The 24,461-nt window shown below is 42.9% G+C and overlaps 1 protein-coding gene across 3 annotated transcripts in view; it reads left to right on the forward strand.

Annotated features, from left to right (window-relative positions):
* Positions 1-24,461, forward strand: part of PRKG1 (protein kinase cGMP-dependent 1) — a 529,543-nt gene that overhangs the window by 475,362 nt on the left and 29,720 nt on the right. For all 3 annotated transcript variants that reach the window (XM_054071966.1, XM_054071965.1, XM_054071967.1), the window contains exon 10: positions 18,882-18,978. In XM_054071966.1, the coding sequence (XP_053927941.1) occupies positions 18,882-18,978 (97 nt within the window). The remainder of the gene's footprint in view (positions 1-18,881; positions 18,979-24,461) is intronic.

Here is a 24,461-nt window from a genome sequence, read left to right on the forward strand (position 1 = left end):
TGCATCCACAACAGCGTGGCCAGCAGGGAGGGAGGGGATTCTGCCCCTCTGTTCCTCTCTTGTGAGACCTCATCTGGAATATTGTGTCCAGTTCTGGAATCTTCAAAGTGAGAAGGAGATGGAGCTGTTGAAACGGGTCCAGAGGAGGCTACAACGATGACCCGAGGGCTGGAGCACCTCCCACACGAGGACAGGCTGAGAGAGTTGGGGTTGTTCAGCCTGGAGAAGAGAAGGCTCAGAGGACATCATAGAGTGACCTTCCAGTCCCTGAAGGGGCTACAAGAAAGCTGGAGAGGGACTGTTCGTAAAGGCTTATGGGGATAGTACTGGAGGGAATGTCTTTAAACTGGAGAGGGGCAGATTTAGACTGGACATAAGAAGGAAATTCTTCACCATGAGGGTGGTGAGGCCCTGGCCCAGGTTGCCCAGGGAAGCTGTGGCTGCCCCATCCCTGGAGGTGTTCAAGGCCAGGTTGGATGGGCCTTGGGCACCTGATCCGGTGGGAGGTGTCCCTGCCCATGGCAGGGGGTGGGACTGGATGATCTTTAAGGTCCCATCAACCCAAACTGTTCTATGATGCTATGACTCTCTGTTCATTTTATGCATAAGGAAACAGATATGGAGAGATAAAGCTAATTAATGAGAAGTACAAAAAGTACATCAGAACAGAAGCTGCAACTGTCTTACTCTCTCCCATCTTCGGTCCTCAAATGTACATGTAACTGGCAGATGAGGAGACAAAGTAGAAGAAGCTTCTCTTGCAGAATTAGGTGCTGTTTATTGCAGTAGCATTACGGTCATTACAGCACATAACAAGAAAATTTTGATATTTTTTGTTTCATTTGTGAAAGAATTAGTCTGGAAAAGTACTGAAATGTGGAGAAGAGTTCATTATTGCAGACCATGTTCAGCATTACCCCAGATATTAAGCCTTTGGATATTAAGCCCCACAGATTTTAGAGAAATAGTGTCTCTCTTTATTGTCAGTTTTGAAAATGCCAGACTGTCAGCCATTTTTAGGCCAGAGTGTCCTGGTTTGCTCAGTCCTCGGTCACGTAGAGGCATTTCCTTTGATCTTTCTCTGGGCGTTTCCAGCAATGCTCTGCCAGCACCAAGTTGAACTTGTAGGCCGTGGAGGTTTGTAGGTTTGTCTAAAGGCAGTCAGGTTTCTACTCCTTTCCTGGTAATCCCTGACAATCCAATCTGTCTTCTTGACTATGCCTGAGCACTGAGTTGATGCTTTCATGGGCCCGTTGCAAACCCTTGAGGGGGAAACGAGCATTTTGGAGCCTGTCTTTTGACATTAGAAGTTTGGGTTGTTTTTCTATGCGTATCAGTTCATCTCTGTTTCATTTTATCTGACACTTCATTGGCAAGTCACTAAATCACCTAAGGTCCTTCTGCAGGTCTTCATGGTTCACCCTGTTTTTTCTGCTGCTCAATAGCTTAATGTCAACAGAAAACCTTGGCGTTCTGTTCTTGAATCTTTATCCATGTGAATTTTAAATCCATCGAATAGCACAAGTCCCAACACAGTGACACGCAGGGTGATTGACCTCCATTCTGAAGCAGTTATTTCTCCATGAGAAAACCTTTCGTCTCCCAACAGCTTCATCTCTTCGTCTTTGCTGGGGAACTTTCTGAAATGCCTTTTGGAAACCACATAAACTCTGCCAGCAGATCAACCTTATGCGTGACCCCTTCAATAACCCCAATATGTCCTTTTGGGGAAGGCAGATTTGTTCCTCTCTACTCCTGTTGATAGTTTTCACTAATAGAGACAATAGAAGCCGTAGCTCCCCAGATCAGCTCTGCAAGCCTTTAAAGATATTTGTGGCGTCCTATCCCCACAAGCTTTTGTGAACAGCCCCTCCCCAGCTTTCCTGGAGCCCCTTCAGGGACTGGAAGGTCACTATAAGGTCTACTGTGAGCCTTCTCTTCTCCAGGCTGAACAACCCCAACTCTCTCAGCCTGTCTTTGTATGGGAGGTGCTCCAGCCCTCCGATCATCTTTGTAGCCTCCTCTGGACCCGTTCCAACAGCTCCGTCTCCTTCTTACATTGAGGATTCCAGAACTGGACACAATATTCCAGATGAGGTCTCACAAGAGAGGAACAGAGGGGCAGAATCCCCTCCCTCACCCTGCTGGCCACGCTGCTTTGGATGATGCAGCCCAGGACACGGTTGACCTTCTGGGCTGCCAGCGCACATTGCCAGCTAATCATGTTGTTTCGAAATTGAGCTACTCATAAAACCCAAATTAGTCTCTAAGTGCGCAAAAGTGTCTCCTTAAGACCAAGCCTTGCTAAAGCCGGTTTAAGTGTATAAGCGTGTGGCAATGAGCTGAAGGGTTGCCTGTGGAAACATGGAATATTCCTGCCCTCCAGTGGAGGTACCGGAAAGTGACTTTCAGAAGTTGCCTCAGCTGGAAAACGGATGGGAGAGCTTGCAAAGACATGCTAAAAGGCTTCCAGGAAACTCATTGCTTTTGATGTGTTGTTCCCTGCAGTATTATCGGTATTTATCAGCAGAGCCCCTTGGTCCCCTCCAGGTCCCCCTGCCCGTATGTGCTGGTACACCCATCGTTAACCTTTACTCAGTTGAATTTTCCAGAGCTGGTGCACTGAACCAAAGAGATGATGTGTAGCCAGTGACATTTCGGTGTTGGAGTATGGGAGTGTGGCTTAGAGGTGTTTTGAGGAGCACTCAACCATGTAAGTCATATTCAGCTCCCAGTGTGCTGTAAGTCCTTCTCCAAAATGAGCCAAATAGATGGGACATAGGTTATGAAATATTTTCCTCTCATTAGAAGAGTGGCAAATGAGTTGTTCAACTGCTGTGGCATGAAGAGTTTTGAGGCTTCCAGGTATTCCCTAATGACGTGACTTGCATCAATTTTCAAGCCAGGGAATCATCTGCAGTAGGGAAACTTGGGGGTTGAGGTGGTTTGTTTGATTCATTTTTTTTTCCCTCTTTCTCTCTAATTAGGACATGATTATATTCAGCGGTTGACAAAGCACTTGGTAGTTTCATGCGGTGAATTTAGGATTAGCACCAGTGAATAAGTGAGAACTGTGCTTTTTCCTCATGTTAGCCACCATGTGTTAAATGATGTCTGATAAAAACTTCCTTTTATCTAGTCAAGTCATAAGATTGAACAGTTCTTCTCTCACCATGTAGAACACAAACAGACTTCCAGATCAGGCACTGTTTAATACAACTCTCTGGGTTTTTTTAATGCTATTGTACATTACAAGTCGAGGCCTTGAGTTTCTCAATTTATCCCAGTTACGTATTGGAAATTTATTCCAGTTATATGTTGGAAATGCCAATATAGAGGTGGCCTTGCGGCATCAAGAGGTAGCTAACCCTGCATCCTGTCTCTGACCATGCCTAACATAGGGTATCTAGGAAGGAGAATAAGAACAAAGAGGTGTTTACTAATGTGTGATCCCCCAGTGACTTGGGGACTTCCCTCATAGAGGCACTGCCAATATATTTAGTAGTACTTGGTGGGTGTTTTTTCTCTGAATTGGCTTAGCTGCTTTCCATGGCACACCCAAGTTTTAGACCTTTGTCATCTCCTACATGAGTTTTATTTTTCCCAGGAAGAAACAGTCATTGCTACAACAGAAACGAATCTAGACCTGTTCTCCTTACCAGCACACTTCTTGGTTCCTTTTCCAATTATATTCTGTAGGTTTTGAGATGGGAGGCAGGGTAGAGGTGGACAAATTAAACCATTACTGCATATGTAAGATCATAGTGATTGTTCCCTGGTGTTCAACACTGCATTTCTACGGGATTTCAAGTGAATGTGTTATCTTGTCCTTCAGTAACTTTAAGTCCTTGTGCAATTTTCCACCGTGGGCTTTTGTTTGCTCTCTTTGGTTATTTAATATCCTTGACCAATGTTGTCATTTTGCTTATTTTCCCCTGTTTTACAGATCATCTTTAAGGATGTTGAGCAGGAAATATTTGAGCGCAGTTGGCCTCCATCCACTAGGAAACCCATCTATTTCTTACTATCTGCTGTTTCCTATTTTTAACCTTTTTTTAATCAATTCAAAGACCTTTCCATTTATCTCACGGCAGCCTAATTGCTCTAACAGCCTTTCAGACCTTGTCAAATGCCTTTTAGAAATCCAAGCCAACTATATCAACCAGATATCTCCTGCCCACGTGCCTATTGACTCCTTCAAAGAACTCCAGTAGACTTGTGAAGCATGTTGGCTCTTCCCCAAAGAAGTCAGATTTATCCATGTGTCATCTAGTTCTGTTAGAACAGATGTTGGGCTTAGTTGAGTACAGCGCTCTGGATCACATCAAAAAGCCACTTCCATCCTTCAGCAAGCAGAGCTGGTTACTGTCACAGTCCACTCATAAGCGGATGCATGATGGTTCGTTTCAGCTATGCTCTCAGAGTGCAAAAAAGCAAGCTCAAGAAGTCAAGGGAGTTAAATTTCAATCCAAACAGGAACTTTATTAATTGTGCCCATAAAGCAGCTTGCAATAAAAAAAAGAAAGAGAATAAGGAAAAGGATGGGGAGAAAAGGGAAGGAAAAAGGGGGTTATAGCTACCACCATGGGTCTAAAGACGTCCGGCATCTCTGGGGGTCCCGGTCCAGAAGGCATTCCTCTGCCTCTGTCTTCGATCGATGTGATCTCATGGTGGGGACGATCTTCGAAATTCAGCTGCTTCAGAGCTGTCCTTTATGCTAGTCCATACACCTGGTTCCTCCTTGCAACCCACCTTTGCTCCACCTCAGTCCTGTGGAGATATGCCAAACTCCACCTGGCAGGCCACGCGTGCCAAGAGAAGAGTGTCTGAGGCGCGGTTGGCTTTGGAGGCAGGTCTCCTTCCCTTGTGCATGTGCTCCTCCTGGTGGTGGTGGTTGATTTGTGGTCTCCAATGAAGGCTAGTAGTCATCATCACCTTGAACCCTGGATGAACTTGTCCCTGCACGTGCTCTGGTGGGATATGGGTCTGTGGTAAGTCCATCGTTAATTTTCCTCTTTCGCTTTATGGATCTTTCACAATAGTGGTTAGCAGGGAGTCTATGGGTCTGTGGTCCTGTCTTCCTTCATGGATCTTTCACAATAGTAGGGACTTGGAGACAGGTACAAAGCAGTCGTTCCGTACCAGCTTGGGCAGGTACAGAGCGTACCAGCTTTGGCCGTTGTCGTAAGGCCTGCATCTGTGGTTTCTGAGGCTTAGCACCTGATGAGAAGTGTTGAGACAGAAATCGATCCTTTGACCGACCCTTACAGTTACAAACCACAGTTAGTAGTTGCCCTTGAGTTCATGCAAAAGTGCTGGGTGAACACCATCTGGGCTTGGAGAGGGGTTAACGTTCCTTTGGTCAGCTTTGGTCCCTACTGACACTTCAGTTGGAGGCAGTTACTGTGATGATTCCCCTGGGAAGGAAGGTTCCAGTGAGAGGGTGTCCCCAATATCTTCCATGTTGAACCCAGGGGTAAAAAGTGCACTGAGCTTTTCTCGCATGGCTTTGTTTTTCTCAGCGTGCTCTTTCTAGAGCATCAGCGTCTGGAGACCTTACAGCCTATGGTCAGGCTTCTTGCTACTGCTGATTAGTTACTTGCTTTTAAGCCTTTTGAAGTCGATACTTGCCTTTTTTCCTTCTTTTTTTTTTCCTTTTCTTTTTATTGATTTGTTTGAAACCATGTTATGTTTGAAGGATGCCTCCTTGCTTCTAATGTTCTGTCTCATCCTGCTCTTCAGCCACACTAACTTTTGACCTTTTGATCCATCTGAGGTTTGGTAGATAGTATGTTTGCTATATGCTCTGTGCGGCTGCTAGGAATGATTCTCCTTATCAACTCTTTTTAGCTACTCTTGAAATTCTCCTTGTTGAATTTTTAAGCGCAATATTGGTGCTTTTATTTTAAACTTCTTTTCAGACCTCCATCTGTCTTAAATCTCAGTACATCATGGTTTCTGCTGCAGGGGTGCTCTTCAGCAGTAGTTCTTTGAAACAGGTCTTACATCTTGTTCAGCACCAAGTCACAAACATTCTTTGTTCTTGGACTACCTGATTAGCCATCTTCTAAAATATTCATTAATTGCATCTAAAAATTTAGGCTTGGCAGATAGTCTTTCTAGAGTTTGTTGCACACTCATGCTGCATTTCTTGTCTTTCCCGAGACTTTGTCAGAGCCCCTTCAGCAGATCGCAGCCTGTCTAGTGGGTGCTCAGTAATCTTGTCCAAATACTTTCCTTTCCTTCTTAGAATGGAATTTCCATCTACAGATGATCTGCTTGACGTGATAATTTGATTTGTTAACCTGATTTAACACATAAATCACTCTTTTCTTAGGATAGGCAACTTAGCATAGCCTGCATGTTTTTAAGTGTCTTCTGTGGCTGCTCTTACATCATCCCAGCGATGGCAGTCTCTTGCTTTCTGTACGTTTGTCATGCCATAGCTTTGTTGAGAGCTAGACCTTCCAGTTCTCCCGTTCTTTTCTCAGACCTTTCTTAGATGTTTGTGGGACGGCACACGTGCAATTGCTTTGTTTTCCCTATTTCTCTGGATTTTCTTTAAATTGTCCCTTCGTTTTGATGATTTTTCTTGATTTTGGCCAGATACTGGCCTTCATTATTGCTGTAGAATCGTTAATCTTCAGGGAAAACTTTCTGCCTCTGCAGAATCTCTCCCACCTGAAGCCAAAAAGAGCTGCTTTGCCTAAGACATTGATTTTGCTGTTGAAAGCAATACTTGCAAAATGTTAGCAGATAAGTCAAATTAAAAGAGGGTTTGATAGAGGGTGGTAGTGAGATGGGGTTGGTTATGTGGAGCCCAGTTTCACTGATCTCTTCCCACAGTTTCATCTGTCTACCAGAATAAATAAACAGAGTGGAAAACCTCACTTTGTGTGCACACGTACTTACTTTGTAAGGAAATATCTGCTTCCTGCCTGATCCCACTTTTTCAGTAGGATTTTATGTAATATTCCCCTCCCCCGTGCCTTCCCCTTACATGTCACCATTTTTTTCAAAGTAAATTAGGATGAAACATGCCGGATGCAACAGCCTCCACCAGCGGTGCCAGCGTGGCTGGAGTGCTCTGATGTTGGCCAAAAGAATAAAAGCTCAAGGGCTTTGCAGTAACGCTGTGGGAGGTTTAGTCCAGCGCCCCCAGTGCAATTAATAGCTCTCGCTGGAGATCTGTCAGCGTTTTGGGAAAGCCACTGGATCAAGAGAACATCATTCACCCATCTGCTACCACAGCATCTCCAGGTCCTATCAAACATGGGTCTGCTTGAGAATTTCTAAGAGGCTGCAAGAAACATTGTAGAAATGTCTCTGAGCAGCCCTTGGAAAAGGGACATTTGTTCACTCAGGGTAGAGCTCTACTTCTCTCTCTTATGAGAAAAGGCTGAGAAACCTGTCTCTGTTCTCTGGAGAAGACTGAGAGGGGATCTCGTTGATGCTGGTGCATATCTAGTGGCTGGGTGTCAAGAGGACAAGGCCAGACACAGCGACAGGACAAAGGGCAGTGAGCACAAACTGGAGCACAGGAAGTTCCACTTGAACATGAGGAAAAATTTCTTTCCCATGAGGATGACGGAGCACCGGAACAGGCCGCTGAGGAAGGTTGTGGAGTCTCCTTCTCTGGAGATATTCACATCCCACCTAGACACATTCCTGTGCAACTTACTCTAGGTGACCCTACTTTTGCAAGAGGGTTGGACTCAATGAGCTCCAGAGGTCCCTTCCAGCCACCACCATTCTGTCATTCTGTGATCTAGCAAGTGATTTATTTTTTTTTCTGGAGGATTAAGTCCATTTTAAAAAAAAAGAAATGGGGGCAAAACGTAATGCAAGCTGTTTTCTGAATCCCGTGGGACTTGAACAAACGTGCAGTAAGTAGTGAATGTGGTGAGTTGGACGAATGTCTAACACCTGCGATATGTCAACCTGATTTCCGCAGTCTTTAAAAAAATCTAAGAGAAAGAAAACTACAACTAAATCTTTTTCATCTGAGTATTGCTGTTGCCATGGTGAGCATTTAATTATGCAAGCCAACACAGTCCTACATTAAGACTGAAGGCAAAAGGGCCATTTAGTGTTTACGTGCTTAGATGAGCCAGTTTGGGGTTCATGGGATCTAATTAGCAGTTTACAATTAGATTGTGAGTTTTTGTAAAGTAGAAGAGTGGCGAGACAAACTGTGATTTGAGCAATTTCCATCTGTAATTAGACTGATTATTTGTTGAAGTCTCACTTTCCAAGGTTGTAATATGTCCATGACTCTTTCCCACTGACTTCTATCAAGTTGCCTTGAAATAACTTTGGTATTCTTTTGTGGTACATAGTGGCACCTTCGAACCAAGTTTGGTAGCTGGGATTTATTGACCTTAAAGAGGTCATTTGGAGCTTTAATGTGAAATTTGAGTACTTCTCCTAAGCATGTATTCAATTCGGTGTTTTCCAAAGGAAAAAATAAGGGATCTATAGGTATATCTTCTGAAGTTGATCAGAAAAATTAATGGAAAAACCGTTGATGCTTTACCTTCCAAATATATTTTCTTATCTGCAGATCCAAACTGTTAAACTCAGAGCTCGTGAGAAGAACAGAGAGAAGTTAGTGAATTGTCTCCTTCCGTCCTTACTATAATACTTTTTTCATGTCCTTATAAATTATTCAAGGCCAGCTAGCATCATCATGGGAGGTTTACTTTTCACTGGTTTTATATTACTTTTTAAAGGTGGGGTGTGAGTGCTACAAGTTGGTATTGCCAAGTCTACCCAAACTATAGCTGATTCAGCTGATGAATCTGGGGGTTTAAACCCAAATTTTAGCTTGGTAGTAACCCATGATTTAGGCAGAGCAAAGATAGAAAAGGCACCTGAAGCACACTGCGTGCTTAGTTTATTCCCATCAGCCAAGGAGAAGAGCTTTCTCTTTGTGATGCATGTGTTGGAGAGCATTATAAATGTTTCTTTGCAATTTGGTCCTCACCCCACACTTAACCTTGTAATGATCACAGCTGTAGGCGAAAAAAAATAAACAAAACAAACCCAAAAAAACCCAGAAAACCCCAACAGCTTTCTTGGAAATAGAGATAGGGTAGCCAGGACATGAAACTCGGTGAGGTAAAACATACAGTAGCTACATATTATCTATTTGGTGTAATATTTCAACTGAACATCCTTAAAATCTCACCATAAAACTCAAAAAAAACCCAGTACCACATACATGCCGGCATCAAAACGTGATGATATGGGGGTGTGTGTAGAGGAAGGGTAGAAAACTAATATTTCTTCCACCCAGCAACTGCAAAAATTGCCCAAGGATTGGAACTGGTGGGAATTTTTCTTATGGAAATGTTGAATTGTGAAGGAAGTGCTTTACAGAAATGTGTAATTTGAACATGGTAAGAGGAAATGCATTGATAAATAATATTTTTAAATGCTATTTCATTTTCTATTTAATTATATTTTCATTGAAATGAAATTAAGATGACAAGGTCTGAGTGCGCATTTGAGATGCCGTGAAATATCATTAGCTTTTCCTTAGAATTTTGTTTAGCCCGGAATTTCAGGGTATGTTGTTGCTGCCTATCTCGGAGGCAGAAAAAATGCTTTGTGTTTTATTTTCCCACTGTCACCAGTGAGTTTCCCAGGTAGGTTAACCCAGCCTACCCTGGGCAATAGTGCGATCAGCAGCTATTTTGGGTTCAGTGCCCTGCTGCTCAGCCAAGATACAGATGCAACGCAGTGGTCTCCAGCTACCGACATGCAGAGGTATAAAAAAAAGACAAAAAGAATAAAAAAAAAGCAATAAGGAGTGGGGGGAACAAGCCCCCTGCCTTAAGCACTATCTTTTAATATTGTACAGAACAGGAAGCACCACCGGAGGAAGGACTACTCCACATCTTCCCTCCACCTCTTTTAATTAAAATTGATTAAAGTCTTGTTTTAGTAACCCAGGCTATTCTGCAGAGTATCTCGTTTGAACTCGTTTCAGGATGGTCTCAACGTTAGGCATATTACAAAAGTGCAAATGTTATTTTCACCAAAGCTGAAGCCAGGACTTTCCAACATAGGACACGGAGTCCTGGTAGAAGCAACAGGCTGTTTCGTTAGAAGTTGAAGGAGAAACACATGCACCTATAAAATAAAATAAGCGATTCATTGGTGACTTCCCTTTGACTTTCAGAGAAAACTGGACACCTTGTTCCCTAAAACCCAGCCTGATAACCGTATGCTCTATCAAAAGCACTCTCCTTCGCACCTGACAGCGTTATCACCTCTTGTTCACCTCGCATTTTATATCCCAGTTTCTTTAGTTCTTCCACCAAACTATTCGCTTGTTTCTGTCATATGAGCATTGTGTGGATGTGTAATAAAGGGGCGCAGGGAGTCAAAGTACACCCCCATTTACACAAATCCCTTGGATTGGAGAAAGGAGGGTTGTTTATTTCTGAACCATTTGATTGTGAACTTAGATGTGTGGGGATAGCGGCTGTGCTTTCTGAAGGGGGTGATGCATTTCCCTGCGTCACAACAGGGCAGAATCCCCAAGGAACAACTGGAAAAAAGGGTGAAATTTTGATTGTGGGGGGGGGGTGTCCTAATGATGTGGCTCCATGCAAACCCTGTGTTCAGGTAAGGTCCCACAGCACTCGTACTCTTCCTAGACAGGAGGGACCGAACCCAACAGGCAGAGGTTGTTCAATAAGTGATTACCAATCTCTTGGCACGTGTAGGAGTTCAACGATATTAGCTTAGAATTTAAGAAGTTCTAAAGAGCCTGGATGATGAGAAAGTCTCACAGAGCTGTTTGAACTGACTGTATTTCAATGGATTCATTTACATTTCTTGGTGAAATTGGCCTTCGTGCAATAGCAAGTCTTCAAAGCCCCATAATTCAAACAGATCTTTTCTTTGCTTCTCTACTGAAACAACTTACAGTGAGGACAGCATAATATCATGTTCACGTTGCCGAGTTCTAATTGAAAAGTAATGTGCTATTAAAAGAGGAGGAAAAAATAATTTCTCTGTTAGTCTTTTAACTTTACGTTTTTAATTTCAGATCTCCTTCCCCTTCCAGAGGAAGTTAGAGATGCCATAGCTTTAATGTCTGTTTTAGCTGCCACTCAAATGTTCACGTTCTGTAAGGAAATCTAAACCAGGAGGTATGCTATTTCTCCTGATCTGAAAGTCATTAAAGGCAAGTATGCTGCAAGTGCAAGTGCTGGTGGGTCCAAGAAAAATTCCCAGCCCTGACAACATGAACTTGAAAAGAAAGACAGCCTTTCTTTTCAGTGCTGTAGCTTCTGATTACATCATTGCCACTAGCGCATCCCTTTTGAAAATGCGAACAAAATCTCTCTTGATTTGGATTTTCAGTCAAAGGTGCAAGAGTAGAATTCATGTGGTTGCAGTTAAATCAGGAGTTAAAGCCACTGCACTGCTGACCTCAGAAGGATGGTCTGGAAGAAGGAGACCTGAACTAAGGAATGGGAAACCTGAACTGGGTTATTAGTTATACTTTCTCCCTCCCTCTCTCCCTCTCTCTGTCTGTCTGTCTATCTATCTGTCTATCTATCTATCTATCTATCTATCTATCTATCTATCTATCTATCTATCGATACGTGTAGATAGATCGATATACATGTTTTACTTTTTCAGTGGTGTTTGCAATTAGAAAAAATGGAGGAGTAGAAGATGAGTTTGATGATCTCCTTGGTCTTCCTTTGGTGCAGGGCAGCAAATCCTTGTCTGCAGGTGAATCGTCTCTAAAGAGTCCGTGGGTAACACCGTAGCGCCCGTCCCTCGCAGGAATGGGTTAGCATTAGGATAGCAAATACCAGGCAGAAATTATTTATGGGCATACTAACATGCCATCAGTGTTGTCTTTGTGAAAGGGCAGAAAACCCATTTGGATTTAGGGCAATAGCATGTCAGTGCTCCCTGGTTAGTACAACTCGGGGCCAGGTGGGCAACGGCAACCTTGTGGCTGTTAAGAAAAATCACTGTCATCTTCTACCGGTACTTCTATCCAACAGCTTGAGGTCTTTGATTGGCATCTTCCTTCTTTCGTTGTCAATGGAGATGTCCTCTCAAGATTTTGTGATCCTTTATTTGTGAACGAGCTAATAAATGGCCATAATGTGATGGAATTCGAAAAGAATTCAGCTTTACTGTAATGTTGTGCAGTGGGCAGTAAAATAGGTAAAGAGATGGTCTTTTTTTTTTTGATACATTCGTTCTTACTGATGCCAGTGCTTACCTGCAAGGGACATCGGAAAGTAAAAAGGTGCATTTGTGCATCATAACAGAGATGGACATCTGGTACCCAGAGGAGGAAACACAAAGCATAGGCCTTTCCCATACAGAGGGATAGTGTTTAGGAAATATTTTTTCTCTGCTGTCGTTGCCTGCTCTGCCCGACTAATTTTGGAGTAAGCATCTCCCTTTCAGCCAATATGATTCCATGGAGACCTGACAGTGCTTTTCACCTTAAAGGGTCAAACTCTTCGAGTATTCTGATAAGCATGTTATGGTCTTCCCCAATAGGGTTTTGGGTTCATCCCCTTGGGATGGATTTCTTGCTGCAATGGTTTGTCAAGGGACATCTCCCCTGCTACAGTGTGCTGGCCCAAATGGATCGTTATCTGCAGGGAACGCTAGATAAGAAGGGGTTTGCACATGGCGTGGGACCTGTGAGAGGATGAGTGGCAACGCACCGTAAAGAAATACAGATTTGCTCTCAGTGCCTCTCAAGAATTTGCTTTCAGGCATTCCCAGGCTCTGGATCTTGCTGGTTGAGTAAAATACACTGTTGCTGTGCCATGCTTCTGTCTGTTGCCTGAATGTGGCTAGATCTTCTGAGCCCCCCTCAAACAGGGCACAGTTGAAGGTAAGAATCTCATGTGGACATGACACAAGGTGCTTTTTATTTCACTTCCACCCATATGACCATTTGTAGAGTTCCGTTTGTCCAAAACCACTCAGAAATATATGAACTTGAGCTTTTTGGAGTCATTCGAGCAGGTGGGGAAGAGGGCTGGCTGGCACGGAAGGGAAGGCATGGGAGCCCTACCACCATTTGCTGCATCTACTCTTCCTTACATCACTTTCAGATAACGAAGCCTCCTAGTTACATGAATTTGATCCATATCCTCTGCCACTTTTCATTGACATTTGGAATTGAACCTTTCTTAATAGCATGAATCCAATACAGAAAACCTGCTGTGACTTCAGGGTACCGCGCAGGTGAGCAGCAGCTGGGTGTCGTGAGTAGGTGAGACCCAGGTGGGCTATCTTACTAGGGCTGAAAGGTTCCGGTCTAGAAAAAATAGTCACAAAATTGAAGGTTTGAGGTAATCATTGCACATGGGTATGTCTTCTTGCAGGCTGTCTGATCATCCTCATTCAAGAATTGCAACTCAGTTTATCCTGGTCTTTGCAGAGTTTCAAAATCTCTACCTGCAGAGGGGCACTGTCTCTACAGTGGGTGATACGGAGATCAGCCCGGCCGACAAAACTGAATATGAGGCCACCAAAACAGCTGTTAAACAAACAGGTGTCTGTCACTGAGGAAAGCTCTGAAATTCTGGCTTTATCTACCCTAAATGGTTACGTTTGCTCTTCTCCGGGAGCTGGGGGTTGGTTCCCATGTGGTTGCAATTTATGTATAGTTGGCAGCACACAGGTGGAAAGGAGCCAAGTTTTCTATCAAGATGACAGTTTGGTAACAGATGTCTAATATTTCCTAACACATTTAACTCATGTGATAGGAATCATGAGCTACTTTAGTAAAGCTGAGCAGTTGGGTAGTTGCGAGCCTTTGCCCCTTGCATTTTCTTATTTATCCTTTTTAGCTGCCTTGGCAAGATGAATTGGTTTTTTATTTTTATTTTTTTTTGTCCTATCTGTAGTTTTGGGAGGAAAAGCTCGAAATGTGTTTTAGAGTAATCCTTGTCCTAGGAGGCAATCACTCATTTAAATGGTTGGAAACCTCCAGCAGTGCAAGATGCCATGTGTTTTCCTCTCCTGTTCTGCATAACAGGCATTGCCCAAATGCTTGGACTGTGGCTCCTGCGCTGCTGTTTCAAAGTAACGGGACACGTGGATGATGGTATTTACTCCTGATCCCTCAGATTACTCTGGTTTCTTGCATGTAGTGCCTGTCCATGCTGAAGGGGAGGCTGAATCAAGGCATTTTAATGAGGCATTTTAATTAGCAACTCCTTAAGAGTATGTATTTTATTTGGAGAGGGGAAACATAGTGGTGGTGCCAAGTCCCAGCTCTTCCACAGGAGGACACTGATACACATTAGGGCAAGATCGCTAAAGAAAGCCAGTAGTTTCGGTGAGATTTCAGTAGGTACCTCTTTAATTCGGATTTGCAAGAAATCTTGGGAAAGAGCTTGGGAGATTCTGCAGGATAATAGAATCATAGAATAGTTTAGGTTGGAAGAGACCCTTAAATGTCATCTAGATACGCTCCCCTGCAACAACCAGGGACATCTTCAACTCAGTCAGGTTGCTTAGAGCCCTATCCAACCTGACTTGAATGTTTCCAGGGATGGGGCATCTGCCACCTCTCTGGGCAACCAGAGCCAGTGTTTCACCACCCTCAGCGTAAAAAATGTCTTCCTTATATCATCTCAGTCTCCCCTGTTTTAGTTTAAAACCATTACCCCTTCTCCTGTCACAACAGGCCCTGCTGAAAATTTTGTCCCCATCTTTCTTAAAGGCCCCCTTTAAGTACTGAAAGGCCACAGTAAGGTTCTCAATGCTGAAGAACCCCAACTCTCTCAGCCTTTCTTCATAGCAGAAGTATTCCTTCCCCCTAATCATCATTGTGGCCCTCCTCTGGACCCTGTCTCTCCTGTGCTGAGAACCTCAGAGCTGGACACAGTACTCCATGTCGGGTCTCACCAGAGCGGGTCAGAGGGACAGAATCACCCCTCGCCCTGCTGGCCACGCTGTTTTGATGCAGCCCAGGATGTGGTTGGCCTTCTGGACTGTGAGCACACGTTGTTTTCTCATGTCTAGCTTTTCATCCACCGGTACCCCCAAGGCTGCTCTTAATCCCTTCGTGCCTCAGCCTGTAATGATACCAGGGGCTGCCCGACCCAAGCGTAGGACCTTGCACTTGGCCTTGTTGAACTTCATGTTTGACCTCCTCTGAACACCTCCTCCTCTGTGCTGTTTTCTGATAGCCCCTACGGAGCAGATACCTCTTCTGTTATCATAGAATCATAGAATCACCAAGCTGGAAAAGACCTCTTGGATCATCAAATCCAACCATTCCTATCAGGATTAGCTCCAGGATTGGACTATAAGCTCTGGCTGCGTTGGTTTGGTAGGGCAGGTGACAAAGAATGGTTTCAATAAGCAAAGAAGTCCCATTAAGAGTGCACTGGCAGTTTATACCGTGTCTCCCACAAGCTCTTGTGGAAATCTCTGCCTTAATTTTAAAAGAATTTTAATTTTTTTTTCGGCTAAAGAACAGACTTTGTGTTGTTTTCCCTATTTGGATCACAAGTTCTCTGTATCTCTTCTTTTTGTGCACTTCCAGCTATGATTTTCTAGGCATTTTGGCCTGTTATATCTGGGACAAGAAACACAATTATCAAAATATCTGGAGAAGGACTCTTTCTTGATTATATGTAATCAAACTAGGGTCAGAAAACTCCATCTGCATAGCTTCAGAATGTCACCGAATGTGGGTGTGATGATGATCAGCATTCATGTCTTCCCAATGCACCTCTTATCAATTAATTTAGGAACTTAACCAGAGGTCAAAAAAATCATTTTCTTGTTTGAAAAGTCAGAGCACCGGCATATGCCTGCGTGTTTAAAATGTAATTGCCTTTCTCGTTAGATTGCAAAGTACCAGATGGGAAGATGCTGTGGCATCAGCAAAGTGGTACCGAGGTGAAATACACCCTGACCTGACACACATGTATTTTTCCTGCAGAGTGCTGAGTTATTTCTAAGTCATCTTTCACAAGCGTGGTCAAACCGTCTCTACCATCCATCCCATGTCTGTTGTGTTCCTTTGAGAGTATCCCAAGCGCACTCCTCGCTGTCTGAGCTAGGCACATTTCTTCGACTTGGTACAGAACCAAATGTTTTCCTACAGATACACCAATAATAATTTTTAAACAACTTCTGTATTTCTTCACACTGCCTTCCCAGTGCCTTGAAAGGGTTCCTTTTCTTTTGGAAGTCATAAAATAAGACATCACGTGTTATTCACTATAATTGTGTTCAGTGAGGAGCACGTGCTGCAAAACCTTTGGAGTTTCTGTCTAGGTAGTGGCACACTCAGATTAAAGTAGTTGGAAGACAGAAGTTGAATTCACGTTCTACATTTCAGGATGAGGGCTATGTCCCAGTTTCTGAGTTAGGAGATGGCTTGGGAATATTCGCATTTTGATATTTTGATTTAAATGACTGAAGAGTTTTATAGTTAAGCATATATTTTCAGAACTTCTTTGGGGTTTTGGATGCCTGTTGAACAATATCTAGAGATATAGCTAAGAGATTTCCAAAACCATCACGATAATGCTGCAGGTACATCTAAGCAAAATAATAAATGAAAACACTTTTTTTTTTACTTTAAAAGCCATCGGCAGAGCTTTCAGCTTCTGCAACTCAACACACAAAATGATGAAGAAAGTGGGCCTGGAGCAGAAGATCCCATCGAACCAAAGGATTTTCAGGAGAATTGGTGGAATTTGCAGGGGCTGAGACTAGCATCCTGCTTGCTTTGCCTTGCCAGCACCTTGCCAGCATGTCTTACTTAGTTTTTATCCTCTCACGTTGCATGTATAAACCGTATATCATATTTTTAGGACTTGGTCATCTTTCAGGATGAGGTATTATAGGGAATAAAAACATTTCCCTCCCCCTCTCCCATTTGTTTTTGAAGACCTTAACCCTTCTTCTGTTTTTGAAGACCTTAACCCTTCTGGAGCACTGATTGGCTTCTCTCATCCACCACTTGCTCACTATTGAGAAATCCTCACTACCTGCGCTGGGGAGAAGGTGGGATAGCTGGTCCTCTGCCTCCCTGGGAGCACGAGGTGGCTTCCTTCCACTCCCAAGCCTTGGGCAATGGTAATGCAGGAAATTTTCCATGCTGGGACTTCATCTTCCTAGCAAGCATAAGTCATCAAGGGTTTTTACCTGCTCTATACATTTATCATGAACATTAGACCCATCTCATTGCTCTGTCACCCTTAAAATGACGTGTCTGCTGTGATTTAGAAGAGAACATACAAATATGTCTTTCCTTTAGCAGAGGTTTCTTAGTCACAGGTTTAGTATGCACCTCGTGGTGACTATAAAGCTGTTGATAAGCAGCTGTGTCACGCAAGGTTATCCCAAGTTCGAAGCAGGCTCGGTACTGAGCGGGTTCCAAAATCAGATGTGTCGGGCTGCCGTGGTCGCTGGAGCAAGGTCACTGAGAGGATCTGGTGACAGTAAAATAATAAAATAGAGCTTAAGTAATTTGTTGACAGCACCCGTGAGATAAAATTGTGCTTTATTGCATTGGATTTGGGGCTTGATGATGTGACCTTTCACCTTTCTTATTTTTCCCTTTGAACTTCAGTGTATTTTTTTTGCTCTTTCTCCCCCGATGTCATTGCAGTTTTAAATAGACCAAAGAAGGTGGTTTGAAGGGAGTAAGTCAGTAAATCAATTCCATCCCATTATTGAATTAGAGACAGGCGTGACGGACAAGGTACATTAAAGGGATAGACAGGTGGATACTAAATATGATCCCAGCTAACACTACGATGTTTTATCTTTACGCTAGCGTTACCATGCACAAATGAAGCATCCAAGTGAAATAGAGGATTATGGTCTCTCTGTTAATTGCGAGATATTATGGCTAAAATGAGGTACTGAAAACCAAGCCAAGGTTTACACTCTCCATTCCTTTCCCCATAATCCCGTCAACGCTCTTTTTCCATACACGTCCGTGTCACCAGCAGTCAAAGGTTGTACATGCACAGCGACTTCTTTGGCAGCTGAATGTCAAACTTTAGTGAGTGGGTGGATCCTGTTCATCCACTTCCCATCTGAGCCTTTCTAAAAATACCATAAACCTTGACAAGGAGCTATTTTAGAGGAATCATATTCATGAGGATAGTCATGGGAAGCTTATTTTGGCAGGCTTGCATGTGTTTGATTTGCATGCTTCCTTAGGCAAGGGCTTGGTGAACTTGTGTTGCGAGCTAGTTGGACATGGGCTTAAGAGAGAGCATCTGGATTTTGGGACCTCCTGGGTTGGGACATCTACTCCAAGTGAGTTCGTAGGAGGAAAAGAAGTGAAGATATTCTTATAGGAATGTTGATATGTGACCGAAGTAATTCATTTCAGGCATTTGCACCCGCAGCTTATTGGATCTGATTTCATAAAACCTGGCTGTGATTTCTCTCCAGGGACCTTAATGATTTTGCCACTTTCAATAAACGTTTCTAGAAACTACTGCCAGCCTGTGGATAAGAGAAACTCTTACGAGAGACTTTGTCTTCCAAAAATACTTAAAAAAAAAAAAAAAAACCACAAGAAGATCAATAGAAAATGTCAAAATGTAGCATTTTCTGGGTAGCTGGAGCTGAATTGCAGTACCAGACATTTGCATTGTAGGCATGCAGTAGGTATGTTTGCTTTTCTCACCTGGAAAACTGTGCACATCGGAGTGATGCTATAATTGGGACCAGCAAAACAATGAGTGTGAATAAAAGCAAACTGTAAGAGATAAGATGGAAATGAAGCAGGTAAAGGCTGTTCCACGCTCACACCATTCGGGTACAGTATCACGCAGTGCTCATGTTTGCACCTCTAAGAAATTTCCATTTTTTCGCATAAAAAAATCCAGATACGAAGCCGAAGCTGCCTTCTTCGCCAACCTGAAACTGTCTGATTTCAACATCATTGACACCCTTGGAGTCGGCGGGTTTGGACGAGTTGAGCTGGTAGGTAACATTTTCTTCCTTGAAGCTTGTGTGATGTCCTAGAATACATGCTTTTAATTTTAATTACGTGTCTCATTTTTTCATTATTACACCCAATATCTGGAAGAAAATTCTGTGATGGTATTATATGCTTTCTAGCTGAATTGCTTTTCCCAGTAAATAAAAATGTACCAATATATGCTCTGCAGTAACCAAAAATAATTTATGTATTAGGTTGAGAAAGGAGCACACATCATCTCTCTCCAAGCCGTCCTATGTTTATGGCATTGTTTGCCTCTTAAAAACAACCTGAAGTTTGTGCAGCCGTTGAGTGCTAAGATTGAAAAAGCAACCTAAAATCTTCATTAGCCAAAACTGGAGTAACAGTACAATGTCTCTTCCAAGCAGTTTCGAATTCAGGTCTAGAGATCAATGTCTTTGGTTATCAAAAAAGTTGCAGATTTAATGTATGGCAACACTTCACAGAGCTACTTGTTTTTTGCAGAATTTTAGGCAAAAGGAAAAATTTTTGCCTAAAAAGGAAAAATTGCAGAATTTTAGGCAAAAGGAAAAATTTGAGCTCGCTTTTTGCTCTGCTTCGATTTAGAGCTCTATAGTCTTTTTTAAAACAAAGCCTGAGCAGGAGGAGACTGAAAGAGCAGCCGCTGTGTGACCCGTTTGTAATGCCATGTAAACACAAAAACTTATAATAGAAAGAGGGAGCTTAGTTTACACCGTGGAGGAGCTTCTGCTACCGGACACCAGTACAGTATGTGAGGAACTCCTGGAGGTTAGGGCCAGAAAAGTGAACGGAATTACTGCTGCCATCACAAAACATTGGGGAAATCCTCGCTCTGTAGCCTGAAGGGAGCCAAACACACCTGTAAACTCTGGGAGCTGGAAAACTGGCAAAAATGAAGTGTTTTCATGATTATTTCGTGACGTAACAGGTAAATTCTGTGTTAAAAGTGCAGCTCGCTCTTTCATGTGATTTATTTCTGACTCTTCCTGTTTGGATGTATGTAAAATAGTGTGGAGGAGAGCACATCCGTGAGAGCACTGGGATTTGGGTGTCATTTATTTATTTATTTGATATTAGCAACTGTTGGTTTGGAAGTCACGAGAGCTCACGCGTAGCCTGGGAAGGCTGCCCTTGCCTCGCTCCTTCTATAGTCATCAGCTGTGCAGGGTGCTTTAGAGCGGGAGTGTCATTCGGGTTGCACTCTACCACTCACTTGAAGGCCCTTCCCCCTCTGTTGACAATAGCATAAAGCTCAGGAGGTTTGTCTCCTACATTGACGTCGCCTCTGGCTTCACCACCTGAGGTGACCTGTAGCGAGGGACCCATCAGTTTGGGGATTGTTTTGAATCTTGTGGAGAACCTTGTGAGGTTTGTTTTCATTTTTAAGTGTTTTTTGATGCATCTTGTCAAGCTTTGATGTTCCTGGGAAGGTGCACGAGTTGGTCTTCAAGGAGGGATTGTTTATGAGACCCTCAAACCACACAGGTGCAAAACCAAATTGGACCATGTTGTTGGTGGCCACAGGCCAGTCCTCTACCTCTGGCTGCTCACACAGGTAGTTTGGAAGCTTTAAGATGTCGACAAAACCCAAACCTTATCGATGCATGACACTTGACCAGGTGTGAGGAGCACAGGAGTGGACACGCTCTGTTGCTTCAACACATCAGATGACCGTCAGGTAGAAATATTGAAATCTTAGGAAATGTCTAAATCTCAGAAGCTTCCAAGAAGCCTTGGTGCCATCCACACAGCCTGCAGAAGGCTACTGAAATGTTTCTATTGCCTTCTAGGGATTTTCTTCAGAGCTGGATGCCCTTCCTCTAATCAGGAAAATGCTGGTTAAGGTCTTTTTCTGCAGTTCTTAAATAATACTGAATTACTCACAGAAGGATAAAAGGCATTTAAAAGTTGAGCTTAAGACTCTAGTGTTTATTTTTTTCTTTATCACTAAGGGAAATCTTCTTATTAAAGCAAGAAAATATTCTTTTTGTCAAAACCGAGCCTAGGATTGCTACCTCTTGCTTCTATCTTCCTTGTGAAAAAATACATTTTATAATTCAAGACTATAAAAATGAACTAATGCAAAATGCATCAGAGGAATTGACTCTTTTCTTGCCTGCGTGTGTCGTGGTAGCCTACTGGTGCGCAGTGGCACTGACATTTGTTCCTGGAGAACATTCATATTTTTGCGTTTTCCAAGAGTAAAAATTGATCAAATCAATAAAGCACATTGCAACGAAGAAGATTTTTATAGCTTAACCTCAGGTGCTGTGGCAGACTCCCCCGAGGCAGGTCTGTATCCTTCAAGAGGGCAACTGGTTCTGTCTGGTTGGAAGCTGGAATGTCTCAGGCTTAGTTTGGGTCTTGCTGGCCAAGAAAGCATAATGCTCCCATTGGTCAGCGTATAATTTCCAGGTTGTATCAATACACGCTGGTCTTCCAGACACCATGTGCTGCCTGTTTGGAAAGGTCACCCCTTCAATACATTCCTACATGGCTTTTAGGTGAGACACCCTAACATTTCATTGATTTTCAGCTCTATCAAGATTCCGAGTGGAAATACCAATCTGTCTTACTTTCCTAAGTACTTTTATTTTTTGTATGTCAAGAGACATTCCCAAGAGCTTTTTTTGCACTGGTGTTGTTCATAGTTTGCTCGGGTTTTTTGATGGCTACCTGATGCCTCTTGTGTGATGCCTTGTCCTCGTGGGGGCTGTTTTCCTCCTTCATCCCCAACTGGACTATGTAATCAACTTTCATCCAACTTCTCTGGAGGGGAGAAACCACCTGAGTGGTGACTGTGCTATTTTAGACAGGAATCAGCTCTGCCGCTGGAACAAGAGCAAGTAAAGGCTTTTATGCACTTACAGCAGGATCTGTGTGATCCTCAGTGTTTGAAATGCAAACAGGAGAGCTGGAGAGACCACAGTCTGCCCAGGGCTGGCAGTGCCACATTCCTAGGACAACCCTCCCGCATTTTGAAGGGCTGCCAAGTAGGTCCAAGCTACTCTGGGATGTCTTCCCAGGGGTGAGCACCTCCCTTAGCAGGGCAGAAAGAAAACAGCAGGAGTGACTTCTTGGTTTTTTAATAGCTCAGATTAACTGATGCATCCACTATTTTTGCAACTTGGCTTCTCGGCACTATATCAGTTGAACAGCTTCTGTGTTGGGATCCAGGTGTCTCTCTAATACGGTGGAATAGGGAATGAGTATGTCATCTCAGGGTTTTATCCCACCAAGCGCTGCTTTGCAGAGGACAGATAATAGGTCAGGTGTCCTCAGCTCTCATAAATCATCTCTCCTGAACTTTATTGCTCCTGTCTTTGTTCTTTAATTTCCTTTTAAGTCCTGTGTTTCTAATCATCTGCCTCGGGTCAGTTCTTTTGGATTTAAATCAAGATTACCTCTGACAGCTCTGAAAGAAACGCATCAGAGTATCTGAACGTGTGGAGGCAGAGCCATTATTGCTGTGAAATCAGTTTGTGTAGGTGACGGCTGAGCACAGGTAGAGTGAAACTCAGGACCACACCTGAACACCTGCCTTCTTTTGTTATATTGATTTATGCAGTTATTGCTTCCAACAATCAGTCAGCAACGGGGGAAGGAGAAGATTTTAAATCACTCCTATAGTTATAAAATTGCAAAAATAATATGTTTTCTCCATACTGCATCACAAGCTTGATTGGGACTTGGTTTCAGCTACGTCTTTGTTCACTTCTTAGGACGGATATGCCAGTGAAAACCTATAGGGTTACCCACTATCCCTGCTCGTACGCAAGCTTGGAGGGAGCTGTGCCTTCTGCACTCCTGTGGGTAACACGTGGCTTGGGACATCCTGAAGGCAATAGGCAAATTAAGGACAGTCTCAATTTTTAGCCCCGATGGCATATGTTCATAAGTTTTAATGTTCAGAAGTTTTTTGGAAGTTGGTGGGACTTAAAGAACATATTTCAACCATATGATCATTAAACCTTGGGTTGGAAGGGACTGAAATGAATCATCATCCAGGCAGAGTCAAATATACCGAATCGCTTCTGCCCCGTTTTCCCCAAGGTGTTGTTGAAGTCTTTAGGGAAGGAGGTTCCCAGGAAGGTTTTTCCTAAGATTACACATCTCCCTGCTGTAGCCTGTAGTAGGGTTAAAGTACAAATACATACAACCCTTGAGGTTGGATGGTATATGTTGGAAGACCATTATCACATGAACCTTAAGATCTCTTCTCGTTAAAAGAATAAATATGCTTCTTTTGAGCTTTACAGCTAATTCATGCTTTCTCGACCTGTGGTTGTTCTTGCTCCTCAGGCTCTAGCTGGCTCTCACCTCTTTGGAGCGACACCCAAACCAGGACCATTAGTCCAACTTGGACCTTCCTCTTCTCCGGTAGAGCCAAACAACCAGGGGTACCACTTTGCCAGTGCTAAATAGTGTCCCTTTTATTTCAAGCAATCCCTTCATTTGGTAAAAAAGAGTTTGAATTCACTTGCTCTTCTCAAATGTGCTCCCAGCCTCCCTGGCTTGATTTTAATAGGTGCTAAGTTAATCTCATTCTTCTTATTTCATATTCCAAGCCATTAATGAAAGTGTTTTATGGTGCTGTATACTAGACAGACCACCTCAAAGTCCTTTTGGCTTGATGGTGGCCACTAAAAGCTAAGCTTCTTTACAATATGGAGATTGATGCAGACATACACATAAAAAATAAGCTTTAGTTTCAGCCACGTTTTACTGGGGCTGTACAAGACCTTTTTAAAATGGACAGTATGATATTTTCCATTTTTATTCATGTTTTAAAACAAATCGGGCCACAGATTATGAAGTGCAATCAAATTTATTATAGCTTTCAGCCTGTTTTGTAAACAAGACCATTAGTGAATTAATTAGATGGCAAGGAAAAAACTGCCATAATTGTCTTCCAACAGACTGACAGATGCATAATTCAGATATTTATTAGTGGAAATTTCCAATTGTGTAGCTATCCTTTTGTTCCGGCTATCACAAAGCTTTTTATTAGAAAGATTGATCTTTTCTTTGAATTCTCTTAATTTTTGTTTTCAATTGTCAGGAATCTTTTGGCCTCCTTCCTTTTGAAAGAATGGGTATTTTGGGTGCCGTTAAGGTGAGGAAACAGAGATGTTAAGTGAGGGATTTGGAGATCAAGTCTCTGAGTAAATCACACAGTGAAGCTGCAGCTACAGAGATGGTTATAAACATTTGGCCCTTTTTTTCCTTTCTCTTTTTAACTGTAGGCAGTGTGCTTAATTTTGATAATACCGTCAGATGGGTCTGGATCACTGCAGAACTCTCTCTTTATTTTTCCCTTGATTTTTAATTCCTAATTTAATTAAAGACATCCTTTCTAGATGGAAACATATTCTTGGGGCTTGTCTGTTAATGGAAAAGATGTCGTCATGGTTTGGAAAGATGAGATGCCATTTGTAGCCCATTAAATACTGTTAGAGGCTGGAGCAGGATATGAGCTGTC

Source organism: Cuculus canorus, chromosome 7 (assembly GCF_017976375.1).
Source record: "Cuculus canorus isolate bCucCan1 chromosome 7, bCucCan1.pri, whole genome shotgun sequence".
NCBI lineage: Eukaryota > Metazoa > Chordata > Aves > Cuculiformes > Cuculidae > Cuculus > Cuculus canorus.